The sequence below is a fragment of the Danio rerio genome, chromosome 1 (assembly GCF_052040795.2).
Source record: "Danio rerio strain M-AB ecotype USA chromosome 1, GRCz13ab, whole genome shotgun sequence".
In the NCBI taxonomy this organism is placed as follows: domain Eukaryota; kingdom Metazoa; phylum Chordata; class Actinopteri; order Cypriniformes; family Danionidae; genus Danio; species Danio rerio.
This window is the reverse complement of record NC_141021.1, coordinates 13,324,484-13,340,000: the sequence shown is the minus strand read 5'-3', so window position 1 is coordinate 13,340,000 and position 15,517 is coordinate 13,324,484. Positions and strand designations below refer to the sequence as shown.

The window sequence follows — 15,517 nt, the reverse complement described above, 5'->3', positions numbered from 1 at the left end:
CCCTTTGTGTATTACTCCGCCCACATACAGCCAGCAACAAGCAGACACTGCAGTTTGACAAATATTACTGCGGTTAGACGACAAAATATACTTTTTGAGGGTTTTTTAGTCGAGAATTTAGTTGTTTAGGTTGCAACTATGCAGTTTATTTGCAAGAATAGTGCCAATTTAAAAAAACTAAAAAATTTCTGAGAGCTCGTCGGTGGCGGTTGACGTTGTCTATCCACAAGATAGCGCCAGAACCGCATAATAAGCCCTTGCTCAGTGTGTTCTCTGAGCGTGCATAAAAACCTGAAAAATGGAAGCTTTGTGGTTTTTAAGGTGGACCGAATAGAGTCAATAAGAAGCTGGATTCAGCCTTGTCCCTCCTTATCGCAAACACAACAGCAGTCTGGTGAGATATCTCTGTAGACGGATGGCATTTCATGTCACGTTCAGCCTTATAATCTTAAAATGTGAGCAAAATTAGCTGTTTTGTCATCACCTTAAGGGGGTCACACACCAGAAGCACAGCTTCACATTACGCTATAGAGAATCATTCAAATACTAGTTCTAAAGAGACGTTGGTGAATTAGTAACAGCTTCTGCTGTTCTGACGTCAGCTGCAGATGTGAATGATGCGAGATGTGAATTCCTAATACAAAAGGGTTTTAGACTCTCTGTGGTTGATTTTTTTTTTTTATGAACAAGATTGTGCCGTTGAACTGTTGTGTAAATGCAATATCACACTCGTAGCAGTGTGCTATGGCTGTATATCAGCACTGGTGGGCGCTAAGGCACTCGGCCTGCCACCAGTGCTGATATACAGTCATAGCACACTGCTACTCATGTATTAGTATTTAACGGTTCAGATAACGTTTGTGAAAATAAAATGTTAATAATAAATGGGTGTAATATTGTTCAGACATCATTTAGAGGGTAACATATTTATGTGTAAATGAAACCGCATAATTTTCAGATCTGTACTTATTGCAACAGATAAATTATGCGTTCATATTTATGCTTACCATTTTTAATTAATAAAGCTGCTCTATGTAAGTTTTTGACTCCTTTAAAAGCATAAAAATACCACAATATGTTTGCAGATATTTAAGAAACATGCCAAGTGAACATTCTTGTTTATCTGAAAAACAATGCTGCAGTCAGATATTCTGCTTTTGAAAATGTTTTTTCCGACTGTCTTGTTTATGTTTTCTTTAACCTGCCCGATGCCAGTTTACTCAATTATAATTCAGCACCCCGGGTTGCCTTGGTGGAAAACAGCATATTTCATCCATTCCGTTATAAAGACTCTCAAAGCTTGGGTCCGTAACCGAAATGCGACCTCAGGTGGACAGTAAGACACAGATTCAGAGTTCCACATGAGGTTATTAATTAGCAAATAATTTGAACATAAACATTAGGTGAGCACTGAGCAGGTTCATCTGTGTCCTAACAACACGCTATGTGATGAGATTTGTAGTGATACACAATTTGCCTGTTTGCGCCAGACGAAACACAACAGGAATTCAAATGCAGCCATTTAGAAGCACAGAATATGTACTCACTCATGAAATGGTGAGGATTATAATCTAATCAATACATATTAAACCTCTTTAACATTATTGAACGTACATGCCGAATGACTGATAGTGAGTGACAGTTCTAAAGTTCAATTTCAAACGGTTTATTTTATTTTCCAGATCTGAGGTGAACTATCTGCTGCTGCTTTCAGTAGTATGGCAATAAATGTCATGAAAAATGGCATTCAAACTCACACTGTTACCATTTAACACTGAATAAAGCACATGAGGTGTACCTGAGCTGATCAGTTTATCCTGTTGTTCACCTGTGAAAAATAGAAGCCGTTTCTTATATATTAATTTGAGGTGTTGGTTAAAACAAAACGGAAAACATTCCTTCTATTGTGTGCCATTGCTTTTATTTAGAACACAACTTAAATCAGCGTCACTGTTGGTATCGTCAATCTGGCAATCTGTTTTGATCCTAGTATGCAATACCTAGTTCAACCACTGGGTGTCAAACTTACATTCTGCACTTAAAAAAAAACTAGTGATTTTGAAGGATATCAGCAAAGCATGAGGATTCAAAATTAGCATTATTAATTATATATGATTATCATTAAATAGTTATTATTTGGGGTCTGAGATCTTTAAATAGTCATAAAAATATGCCATCTAATGATTATTGTTCTAATAGGCCCAAAATGATCATTATCTCTAAATTCTTAGTTTGCTAAGAATCATTATATAGTTTATCCTGATGTGATGGGATACATTATGGTAAATATTAAATGAAGCTGACGGTGAACAATGTTAAGATTATAAAACAGCGTCATGGTTTGTAATATTTTCTTAGCAAAAACATGGAATAAATCTTTATATTGCACAACGCAGAAATGTCTTGATGTGCTTATAAAGATGAAGAAATTAAACTTCTAAAGATCTATACACAACTGTTTTAAGCTATGCTATGCATGTAACCATTATCAACGTTCATCATCATTCAAATTCAATTGTGAGCCTGGACCACAAAGTGACAATAACTGTTAATTTGTATACACCATAGGGATAAATAAGCTTTTCACTGATTTATGGTTTGTTCGGACAATATTGCAAATCTGGAATCTGATTCTGAGAGTTCAAAAACATCCAAATCTTACTAATCAGAAAATACGGTTTAGAATAGTTATGTTAGGAAATGTCTCCATATAACATGATCTTTACTTAATATTTGAATGATTTTTGGCATAAAAGAAAAGTTGATCATTTTTAGAAATGTAGTTCAGGGTCACTATTTACTAGTAACAGCACAATAATCACGTCAAGAAAAGATTTCCCAAACCATGATTTTAATATAAAAAGCATCAACAGTAATAGAGTGAGCCAGTGCACAACTTATGCTTCAATATATGAAGCATTTTGCATGTTTCACATGAGCTAAAGGCCTAAACATTTTATCACAGTATATCTTGGGTATATCAAGCTAATCTCTCAAACAAAACCACAACTATTTACATTATTTTTACTATATCTTTTATTTTTAAATAAAGTCATCATTATATGTCACCAGTGCATCAATATTTTCAAGAGAAAACTATTTTAAAAGTAGATTTGAATTTATACACTGGGAGCTGATAAGACAAACTGAAAAATGATATCATTTAAATGAAGAAATATGTTGGAAAAATCTGGAGAACAAGATCAGCAAGTGTATTTACTGCTGACTTAAAATATATACAGAATTGTAGAAAATATGGATCGAGAATTTAAAACTTTGGGGAAAAATGCAGTGCTTCAGGATCAATTGCTTTGGTTTTTTTGTTTCGTCTATACTTGCACTAAACCCAGTGTGGAAGAAGGCAGGAGTTTTTCAAGCAGTTTAAGAGAAGAACTGCAAACCGATCCAGATCAATACCACACTACATCTGGACATCTGGACTTACATCATAGTTATGAATGAACAGCATTTGGAAACAGTTGTACATTGCCTGCTGATCACATCCAATCAGAGACCTGAAGTTGTGACGGTAGACACTCATCTCTCTGCAATCATCTTCTTTTAGTGGTTCCAAAACCTGCACCAGAAAACACCACAAATATAACAGTGACTTCCAGTGACTTATGTTAAATATGTTACATTTTAATAAGGGAAGATGCTTTTAAAACCCAAAAGAGTACATCTGACACCTGTAAGGAAGTTTCTAGCTTCATGAGTTGGCTTTTACCTGAGGCGGTCCGTGTTCCTGAGCTTGTTTTTGGAGCTGGAGAAGGGTTGCTGTTATAAGTTGGTCCTGCGAAGCCCATCGGTGGCTGCCGTCTACATCAACATTAAAGTCAATTACTGTGGTGACATTTGCATTCATGCTATAGGCAGGTCCTTTCTTTTCAAAATGATGAACAAGATCTAAACTGAATTTATTAGGGTTGCAGAAAGTACCAAAGGGTGGGTTGTAAATTTGAACATTAATTGAAATATTTATGCAGACACATTTTACATATATTTTTAGACTGGGAGGAAACCAGAGTACCCGGGAAAAACCTACACGAACACGGGAGGACATGCATACTCTACACAGAGGGTGCTGACTGTCTCAATTAGAACTTGAACCACTGGCCCTCCCACTGCGAGGTAGCATCGCCAGCCGCTCTGTCGCCCAATCATAGAACAGAGGGGAAGGATGGGGGGTTCCAAAACGAAGACAGGGAATGAAGGAATTTTGGAATGATCCGGTTAGGCTAGCTAATGATTAGCAATAAGAATCAACTGTAGTTGATCATATCACATGCTCCTCTCGAAATTAGTTTATGAAACTTCACTTATTTTATTGGAAATTTTATTTTTTTTATTTTTATTTATTTGTCTTTATTAGGCATGGGTCGGTATATAATTCTGACGGCATGATAACCTTGGATAAAAATATCATGCTTTCACGGTATTGAGATTACTGCTCTAAAATATATGTTTGTTTGTTTGTTTTAAATGTCTTGGTAAAATACAAACTTTTCCCCTTTGAAGACAATTTATTTTATTTTGAAAAACATAAAATAAAACATTTAAAAGCAGTAAACATGTCAGGCTAAATAAGTCAAATAAATCATTGATTTCTGCTTTTTTGTTAGTTTCAAAAACACTGATTCATTTACAATTTAGAAGAAAACTACTTTATCTTTTCTGCTGGAGAAACTGTTGTCTTAAAAAAAACAAAAAATACTTGTAGGAAAGGTACAGCAGAATATTTTGGCAGGTTTAAAACTTTTACAAACCACAGTATACCTTGAAAACGGTTATCGTCCCATGCCTAGTTTGTGCAATATATATATATATATATATATATATATATATATATATATATATATATATATATATATATATGTATATATATATATATATATATATATATATATATATATATATATATATATATATATATATATTGCACAAATATATATTTTTTTATTTATTTATTATTTTACTCTCAATGTGCTAGATGTTGTTTATTTGCATTTAATAAATCACCAAGGACCACAGTTTCATCTAAAAATCCTCTTTTCAGTGTTCTATTAAAGACAAGAAAAACTCATGTTCTTGAGTAGAGTAAATTAACACTTATCTTATTTTTGGGTGAACTATCCCTTTAAGTCAGCAGTTCTAGCATCAGTATTAAAATGGTGTAACGTAGAATTGATAAAAAGGAGGATAATCAATTGTGCGAGACAAAACATGGGTTTCTCACCTCTGATTCCCAAACAAATATCCCAGAATTCCACCTGTGCCCATTCCAGTCCAGAATCCACCACCGCCGCCGCCGCCTCCACCAGGTCTGGTTCCACCAGTGAAACCAGTCCAGGAGCTCTGAGGTCTGGTGTAGGAGTCAGAGAAGCCGTATCCAGGCCTTGAGTTGGAGTGATCTGCTGAAAGAACCCAGAACCCAAACTGATCACATACATGCTCCACCATTAATATTTAAATATTATGAACATCTCATGCACATCAATGCACTTTCAATAGTAGATTACGTTTGACAGTCCCTACACTTTTGGTTGATTTTGGAGATTGAAAATTAGGACTATTCCACCAAAGAGAGAATTCTTAACTCTTCTAAAGTTAAAACAATGATACTACGTAGTCTAAAATTAAAAACATGACACCTTTTTATTATTTTATGGCAAAAAAGCTCTAAATGACAAGAAACATTAGTTGTTCACAGAATACAACAAAAATTATGTTTGACTTAAACACATAACTATAAATTGTTTCCACAGCTAATCTTTAATGGAGAATACAGCCTCCTAACATTGCTCATGGCCACACATTCAGTACTGTTTTACACATGGTGTCCGCAGGGTCTTAAAAAGTATTACAAATTGATAAAGCATTTATTATAAGGAAATTAAGACCCTTAAAAGGTATTAAAAAGTCTTAATCTTGTCTTGTTAGCGTTGTCCAAAGTGTTTGACTCCGAAAAAGTATAAATATATTTATTATCCTCTTAATATGAACAACAGTGTGCTCGATCTACACGATTGGTTCGGGCTGGGGTGCATTCGGCCAAGCTCCTCCGTCTGGGTGATGTCATGTAACTTGCAATAATGTGAAATGGGAAAATGTAAGTCATCTTTCTCCAAACAGGAGTATGTAAAGTTTAAACAGTGGCTGAAGCAACCACATGATTTATTATTTCAAGCTTTGTTTCTTCTGAGTTTATCCGAGTTCTGTTGCACGGTTGTGCTTCATTGATTTATTTAACTACAACTGTTTATTAAGTTAAAGGTTTGATACTTATTAGAACTTGAAGTGAGGACGAGGTCTTAAATTATTCAGAGAAGGTCTTTAAAAAGTCTTACAAAGGTATTGAAATTACCTTTAGGATTCCTGCAAATACCCTGTTACAACAGCAAATCACACCTTCACAAGGAGTTCTCTGCATATTTCTTACCTCCTGAATAATAATCAGGTTTAAACCCTGGCGGTGGCGGTCCCATGCCTTGACTGTTATCCCAGGCCCCATTGGTGCTGTCATACCCCTGATCTCCACCAAAGCCCTGGTGGCCGTGAGTGGGACTGCACAGAAACATCTTGTAGACCACAAACGCCACCAGCAGGAGGAAAGCCACCACTAAAAGCCCACCGACTCCATCTCCAGAGGGGCTGTTCTGATAGGAGTGCTGCTGATACGGGCCTCCGCCGCCTCCTCCTCCTCCTCTCTGCTGCTGCTTCTGATTGGAAAAACCTTGGAAGAAGTTGGAGGCAAAGCCTGAGAATCCAGATGATCCCTGCTGTTGCTTCCCTTCTGCGGTGAGCTCCAGCGTATATTCCAGACCACAGGAGCCTCGCAGCACATAGGCATCATTGGGGCTGTTATAACCCTCACAGGAGACCTCCACACGGCCAAACCGGTACAAGTTATCCATATCAGCCTTGCATTCCCACTGTGAGGAGAAAAAGGAGAACAGTTCAGAGATACAATTAGTAGGACTGCGAAAAGAGGTCTAGGTTTCTATCTCACCAGGTTTTATTCCGCACCCGACCGCTCCCGCTGTATACTCAGTCTTTGTTCTACCCGACCCGACCATTCCCGCTAAATTTATATCTGGTTTCCAAAATCTCACATTTAAATTTGGTACCACCAAAAGAGCAGATAAAACGGTAGGTTGTGCAAGGATTGGAGGCTAAATATCAGTTTTGTTTGCCCCTATGTGATGAGACATGAGTGCTGCCTTAAATCTGAGGTTTCAATCTTCTGAAGCCGTTCGCACACCGGATGCGCTGCTCAGCACCACGCTAAAACTTTGAGGTGTTATCACATCATGCAAGGGTTAATTCTTTCTTCCATTTGCGTCTATGATACATGATTCCCATAGATAAGATTGCCTGATGTGGCTTTCCTAACAGTAAACTGACTGTTTTACTGTTTACATGTTTTCTAATGTAAGCTGAACGTCCTTCAAGGACAGCACATCTTCACTTTGCTCTACCATGGTAAAGCCGGCTCTGAGGACTGTTATGCAGATGATGTGTGCACAAACTGTGCAAAAAAACAAACAAAAAAAAAAGGTGCAGAAAGCACTGGTCATGCACTGGCTATAACGGTGTTCAATAAAAATGAGGAAATCACAGATACTGTATGCTGTTCTGAAAAAACATCAGGACTCGAGAGAACTATATTGTAAGACCGCCCACTCCCGTTCAAACTGCACCAGAGTTACCGTGCTAATGCAGACCTCTACAGCGCTGTATTGGAAAAACATTATTTATATATACTTGTTTTTTTTCTGCAGCACTTAGTATGCCGGTTGAACCCCAATTCCAAGTGTTCATTGCCAATCTTACGCCAATCGTAATTGTTTGTTTTGGTTTAGTTTCAAACTTGCCAGAATAAAATATTTTATTTTTATTATAATCATTATTATTATTATTATTATTATTATTATTAACAGTATTATAAATTGCACGGCCAAAAGTTTTAATATCTCAAGAAATACAAAAATTTTCAAAATATATTTTTTTGTATTTTCCTTTTAATTTATATTTACGTACAGTGTATTTGCCAATATTTCATTAATATAAAATGCTGACACTGTGAATTTTTTTCTGCTATACATACTACCATTCAACGTTATTGGCTGTGCAATTAATCGAAAATCCGATTTCGATTTTGGCTTCTAACGATTATGAAAAACCATCGAGATAAACGATTACTGCATAATATACCGCCCCCCTTTCCAGTTGAACATATTTGTTGCTCTTAAAAGCTCTTAAAGACGCATGCTTCTGTGTGTGTCTCATTCGCACACTGAGATGAGCAGAGCGCACACATCTAAAGTCATCTTAACGCGAGCGCTTTAATGGTCAAATAGGTGTCAAAATGCCGTGTTTAGGGATTATTCATATTAACCCTCATTTGTGTAATAAACAAAGGAGTTGAGGATCAAAAGACACGTGAAAGAGAAAGCATTAAAGTGACAGCGTGCAATTCCTGCTGCCGCCTGTTTTTATCATTAACCAAACAACAAAAGGAGAAAATCCCTCACTGCTCTTGACTGAAGGACTGCGGTAGCTAAAGTGTTTTTCTTGAAAGCTTGAAGCACAGTTTGTTTCATATTTTGATCCTATTGTATTTATTTCTCTTTCCTTTGCAGGGTGGAAAATAACTGTATATATGAAGTTGAAGTCAGAATTATTAGCCCTCCTGAATATTAGCAACCCTTTTCCTCCCCAATTTCTGTTTCACGGAAAGAAGATTTTCTTTCAAATTATTTCTAATCATATTAGATTTAATCACTCATTTCTAATAACAGATTTCTTTTATCTTTGCTTTGATGACAGTACAAAATATTTTACTAGATAATTTTCAAAATATAAGCAATCAGATTAAAGTGCAATTCAAAGACTTAATGAGGTAGTTCATTGTATAACAGTAGTTTCTTCCACAATCAAAAATATATAGCTTAAGGGGGCTAATAATATTGACCTTAAAATGGGTTTCAAAATATTTCAACATGCTTTCATTCTAGCCAAAATAAAACAAATAAGACTTTCTCCAGAAGAAAAAATATTAGAAGAAATACTGTTAAATTTCCTTGCTCTGTAAACATCATTTGGGAAATATTTATTTTTTAAAAATTCTCAGGAGCGCTAATCATTCTGACTTCGACTGATAATCGTTTTAAATAATCATGATTACAAATTATGACCAAAATAATCCTGATTTTTCCCAAAATCGAGCAGCCCTAAGGAGCAGTATGATTTTATTTTGTTTTTTTCGTAATTATTCATGCATGTTTTTGATCCAAAGTACAGCAAAAACAATACAATTAAAAACTTAAATATATAATTCACATATAAGAAATATATCACCTATGAAAATATTTTTACTATTTACTATTTAAAATGCAATTTATTTCTGTGATTTCACAACTCAATTTTGACATCATTACTCCAGTCACACGATCCTTTAGAAATCATTCTATCATGCTGATTTGATCTCTGATAAACAGAAAGAACCAAAATCAGCGTTTATCTAAAATAAACAGCTTTTTGTATCATTATGCCATTCAAAAGACTGGAGTCGGTGTCATATTTTTTGTGAAGCAATGATAGAAATGAATACTTTTATTTAGCAAAGATGCTCTGAATTGATGAAAAAAGATGCTGACTGTGGCTACTTCCTAATGGGTTGTGGTTGTTTTTAAACGTGTCACCTGTGCGTCGATGCCATCTGATCCTCTATTGTAGCACTGCACCACCTCTGGAGTGAAGGATCCGCAGCCGGCGGAGCCTCCGATGCACTGCAGCTGGGGAACAGGGCTGGAGCGGCGGGCCGTGGTGTAGCGTCCTCTGTACAGGGTCAGCACCTGGACATCACGAAGCAACACGGCCTCTGATGCAGGAAAAACATATTTGAAGAATTATATTGGTACGCAAATTATACAATTATTCTTGTTATATATTTCACAAGCTCAAGAGTCTTTTTAATATTTAATATAATAATTTATTAATAAAGGGACTAAACTGAAAACAAAATGAATGAATGAATATTTATCACATACTCATGTTTTTGTAAAGCTCAAACCACAACTAATTATGTATCATATAAAATCTCTTTAAGATACACTTATAATAAAATAAAAGAGTTGGATTGGTTTGCATAATATTAATAAATTGTAATTCTATTCTTATGTAATGAAATTTATTTACATAATAACTGTCTCTTTAATTATGTACAATGCAAGTTACATTTATTTTCTTACTTCTTCCAGTATTATAATGTTAAAGTGTATATAATGTATAGTGTATTTCAGTACTATACACTATAATAGTGTAATATGACAAATATATTATGGCCACACTTCCAAACACTCACATAAAATCCTGAACTATCCTCTTTAATATAGTGTATTAATAATAATATACATAAGGGCTGCACAGGATCTGCTTTGTTAAAATGGAATTATATATTTTACGATTATATTTACCGGCCACTTTATTAGGTACACCTTTCCAACTGTTCGTTAATGCAAATTTTTTTAATCAGCTAATCACATGGCAGCAACTCAATGCATTTAAACATGTAGACATGCTCAAGACGATCTGCTGCAGTTCAAACTGAGCATCAAGATGAGGAAGAAAGGTGATTTAAGTGACTTTAAACATGGCATGGTTGTTGGTGCCATTTGTTGAGTTACTGCAGAGTTTACCATAATGGAGCAAACATTTATTTATTCATTCATTTTCTTTTCGGCTTAGTCCCTTTATTATTCTGGGGTCGCCACACTGCAATGAACTGTTGGAGCAAACGTTTATCATAGCTAAAAATTTTAAAGTCCTATGAGAGTTTAAAGCATTCAGACATTTTCAGTAGGTTTTATAGAGATGTTTTAAAACTATTCAAACAGTGAAGACTTTGCAGTGTTATTTTATATTGGATTCTTTCAACTGTTGTGCCTGAATATGATTTGACTAGCCTGAAAACCATAAAACACAGATTATTTCATTTTTATGTTTGCTCTATTGCATTTAGCTATACTTGTAATTTGTTTATTACATTCCGTGCATGCTTTGTTCCCTTACAGAATCGTGCAAATCAACACAAAATTAACAGTTTTCAAATTTGAGGTATTGAAGTCATCTGGTGAAATTGTATGTATACTGCAATACTGAGGTAAAGTTGGGTTTATAGTCACACCTTCGTTCATTTTTAAACAGTGACAACTTGTGACACGATGCCTATATTTTACTTTGAATATTCAGTGTGAAACCGCATGCAAGTGTAACTTCAAAGCAACATTAGCCCTATTTAAATAAGTGTGAACAATGTTGTACTTTGTTAGTCATTGGCTGCTAGTATGTTTAACCTATTTAGAATTTGCAAATCATACTTTTCTGAAATTGTATTATTAAGAAGAAAGTGTGAACATAAAACCAACTTTACCATAATTATTGCAATATATATATCGCAGAAATACAAAATATTACAATGTCAGATTTTTCCATATAGGTAAAGTTGGTTTTATATTAGCACATTCGTTCAGTGATCACTAGCTATATTGTTTACCATGGTACTTTGAGTATTTAAACTGAAATTGCATGTAAATATGACTTCAGAACAACATTAGCACTATTTAATTGACTGTGAACAGTGTTGTACTTTGTTAGTCAATGGCTGCCAATATGATTTCACAAATATGAATTTGCAAGTAATACTTTTCTGAAACTATTATTAAGAAGAAAGCCCGAATGTGTGAATATAAAACCAAAATTACCTCAATGCTTTTTCCAATATCGTGCAGCATTGATATAGATGTTTTACAAATGCTAGATATGTATTTTATATTGTAATTTAACGTTACACTCTTCTTATATGTTCATACTGTCATCAAAATATCACATAAAATGTATAATATCATACTGACAAGGACTTGGTATACAAGCATATTGTAAACATTCATTCATTCAGTTTCCTTCGGCTTAACGTTAGTCCCTTTATTCGTCAAGGGTCGCCACAGAGGAATGAACCACCAACTTATCCAGCATTTGTTTTACATATTTGTTTTACATATATGTTTACAGATATTGTAAACATTTAAAACCGAAATAAACCAAACTGAATCCAACTGCAGTCCATGTATCTTCTGTCTACGACCTCAATTTTGATCAGGTTTGCCTATTTATATGTGAGGGTTATATTAGAATAAAGATATTGTCAGTTACCATCATTCCAGCAACTGATGTGAGGCACGACCAACAGCAAAAACTGCAGAAATAAAGCTCCAGAGACCCTCATTTCTCCGGTTATGATGGAAGATAGCTGCTTTATTCTCGAACAAGACGCTCCGAATAATGCCTCACCGACAGTCTGTACGTGGCTTTTGACAAAAAGTAAAAATAAAGTCTGATGTAAACAAGTGCAACTGACAGCTCAGTGCAACATCACTCTTATTACGCTTCCGTTTCCGTGTTTCTGCCTCGCATTATCGCCATCTACTGGAAGAGGTGCTGAAATACGAGCTATTTGCGTAATAAAAAACAAAGCGGAAAACTTTTTCAGACTGACAATAAGTTTAAGTCTCAAAATAGAGGTTCAATTCTAATATTTATTTGGGAATTCATACTTAAATATGATTTATTTATTGCATATTCATCTGTGAGTTAAATGTGTGAAGGAATGGCTGTTAGAGTCGATAGCTAGACTCAACAGCACTTACCCTAGATCGGGGTGCAAATTACAGGGGGGTTAGAGCCATTTGAGGAGAGGTGAGCTCCAGAGAGGGGGAGCATGAGCTGTCGCTCCTCCTCCTGTAAGCTGTTTTAATGCGTACACCAACCCCACCCCTAACCCTACCCCCAGTGACATCAATCGTAGAAGAAGTGCAAAAAAGGTGGAGCTCAAGCTTAAGCTCCCCCTCTCTGGAGCTCACCTCTCCTCAAATGGCTCTGCAGCGAGCACCACTTGCTTCTAATTAACGCTTAATCCTCCCTGTACGACATTAAAACAAGATGTATGGGGGGTCACCCCTTTATTAATAAGAAATAGCTTTCTCTGATCTCTAATCTTTATCTTAAATATTAACAATTAAGAATGTATAACATAAATATACATTTGATCCCCCCTATAACGGTTTATACCATTGTGAATGCATAATTGCGCCAATCAGTTCTAGGAGAAATATCATTCAACAGTCTGAAAGTGACAGTTGTTGAGGACAGATAGACACCTTAAGTATTCACAAAACACGTTTCTTGTAAAATAGGTGTTTATATCTGCATGTATCCTAAAAAAAGAAAAAATAAACACATAATTTGTACAGTTTGACCTACAGTAACCTCTAAAATAGTCACTAAATATCCCTCAAAAGACTGAGAACGTGTACATTTTAATAATAAATTAATTAAACATAAATCTGCTTCACTGAAGCATGTTTTACTAAACTACTACCGAAAAAACGCGATTGCACATTGATTGCACACTGCCCTGGATATTAGATTATTAATTTATTTTGTGATCCTAAAAATGTCCAGTTATAACTGTCAATCATAAAATAAACTGTGGGAAAAACAAGGAGGAACTGAGTAAACTTATTAGTTTTCACAAATTAAGTGAAATGAACATAAAACAATTAAGTTGGCCCAAAACAACTGAAGAATTGTGTTGTTTCAGCTCAATTTTCAATAAGTAGTTTGAACAAAGAGCAAATGTTATTTTTTGAGTGTACAAGGCTATACTTAAACCAAAATTACAACTAAAATATTTATTTATTCATTTTCATTTGCCTGAGTCCCCAATTTAACGGAATGAACTGCCCAGCTAAAGTATTAGTAAAGTAAATTCACAATAATGTACATGTAACTTAAACAACAATGTAAATAGCCATTCATTCATTTACCTTCAGCTTAGTCCCTTTATTCATCAAGGGTCACAACAGTGGAATTAACAGCCAACTTACCCGGCATATGTTTTACACAACGGACACTCTTTCAGCTGCAACATAGTACAGGGAAACATCCATACACACTCATACATCACGGCCAATTTAGTTTATTTCACCTATAGGGCATGTCTTTGGGGAACATGGGGAGAACCTGCAAACTCCACAAAGAAATGCCAAATGACCCAGCCAGGACTCGAACCAGCGACCTTCTTGCTGTGAGGTGACAGTGCTAACCACTGAGCCACCATGTTGCCCAATGTAAATAGTGCTGAAAGTAAAAAAATGTTTTTAGCTGGTCATCCAGACTGGTCTTAAAGCGGTTTTGTCTACTTCTTTAGCTGGCAAGACCAGCCGAAACCAGCCAAGCCAGGGTGGGACACCAGCTAAAACTACAGTAGTTAACATCTGAAGTGGATCAAAAAAGATTTTCCGAATTGTCCTAAGACAACAATAGGTTTTTCAATAGTTTTAGACAATTTTCATCAACTATGTGATCCACTTTAAATGTTGACTACTGTAGTTACTTTCAGCTTAAACCTGCTAAGACCAGCCAACTAGCAGAGGGTTCAGACGGCAAGAATAACATTCATATTCCTTCAGCTTAGTCCCTTTATTCATTAGGTTTCGCCACAGCTGAATGAACTGCCAACTTATCTAGCATATGTTTTACGCAGCTGATGCCCTTCCAGCTGCAACCCAGTACTGGGAAACTTCCATACACTCTCACATGCACACACACTCATAAACGACGCCACTTTAGCTTACAAAATCCACCTGTACCGCATGTCTTTGGACTGTGGGGGAAAGCAGAGCACCCGGAGGAAACCCACACCAACACAGGGAGAACCTGCAAACTCTACACAGAAACGCCAACTGACCCAGGTTATAAGTAGTTTAATAATATTACTAATAATATTAATATAATATTAGTAGTGTACTAAAAGCAAATGCTAAACCCTCAAAGATGTGAGTCGAAATTATTTGGGCAACAAATGCTTTCAAATACTACACATGAAGCCATTTTTGTTTAAGTTTAGAAATAATTTTATTTTGTCCATCACTCATGTAAATATACAGAAATTATGAATGGATAGATACATTTGTATTTAACTAAGAATAACGGTCAACTTCAAAGCTCCCTTTAGTACATTCACTTCCAAGATTTCATCCCATCAAGTGTTTTTTAAGACAGGAATGAGAAATGCAGGCAGGGATGAATGATTGTTAAAGAGTTCTGCAAAAAGTGCACAGTACAGATCTACTCACATTCACACCAGCTGGAAACTCTGATTACAGTAAAGTGAGTAAATATTCCTGGGCACTTCTCCAAAGTCTAGAGACAGATGATAATGATGATGATGATGATAAAGATGAAGACACTCTGCATAACAAGTAGTGACAGGTTTTGCTGAAACTGATTGTGAAATGAGAGCGATGGCTGCATCTCTTCTACAAGCAGATAGTGTCTTGCAATATTCATTCATTCGTTAGATTTTGTCAAACAAATCAAATCAAATTAAACATCAGTCCCAGAGAACAAACATATAAAATGTTGCATTTTACAAATAATATCATTAATGTGTTCG

The 15,517-nt window shown here is 35.5% G+C and overlaps 2 protein-coding genes across 14 annotated transcripts in view; one reads left to right on the top strand and one right to left on the bottom strand.

Annotated features, from left to right (window-relative positions):
* Positions 1-1,038, top strand: part of pla2g12a (phospholipase A2, group XIIA) — a 5,257-nt gene extending 4,219 nt beyond the window's left edge. For 2 of the 10 annotated variants that reach the window (XR_015475607.1, XR_015475603.1), the window contains exons 4-5: positions 1-717; positions 809-1,038. The exon at positions 1-717 is cut by the window's left edge and continues 706 nt beyond it. The gene's annotated coding sequence lies outside the window, so the exon portion shown is untranslated. 10 annotated transcript variants of the gene reach the window in all.
* Positions 1,039-2,834: 1,796 nt separating this feature from the next.
* Positions 2,835-12,448, bottom strand: saraf (store-operated calcium entry-associated regulatory factor). Of its 4 annotated transcripts, none has more exons than XM_087236346.1 (6): positions 12,214-12,448; positions 9,705-9,883; positions 6,440-6,932; positions 5,237-5,414; positions 3,728-3,819; positions 2,835-3,577 (listed from the first exon to the last, which is right to left on the bottom strand). In XM_087236346.1, the coding sequence occupies exons 1-6, from the start codon at positions 12,284-12,286 to the stop codon at positions 3,552-3,554; spliced, it is 1,041 nt and encodes a 346-aa protein (XP_087092472.1). In that variant the 5' UTR covers positions 12,287-12,448; the 3' UTR covers positions 2,835-3,551.
* Between the last annotated feature and the right edge of the window lie 3,069 nt (positions 12,449-15,517).

Excerpts from the sequence above, each read along its gene's own strand:
- saraf (XM_087236346.1), bottom strand. The coding sequence starts at position 12,286 with ATGAGGGTCTCTGGAGCTTTATTTCTGCAGTTTTTGCTGTTGGTCGTG. Across the intron at positions 9,884-12,213 it reads CATCAGTTGCTGGAATGATG|AGGCCGTGTTGCTTCGTGAT; the intron begins GTAACTGACAAT and ends TTCCTGCATCAG. Across the intron at positions 3,820-5,236 it reads TATTTGTTTGGGAATCAGAG|ACGGCAGCCACCGATGGGCT; the intron begins GTGAGAAACCCA and ends ATGTTGATGTAG.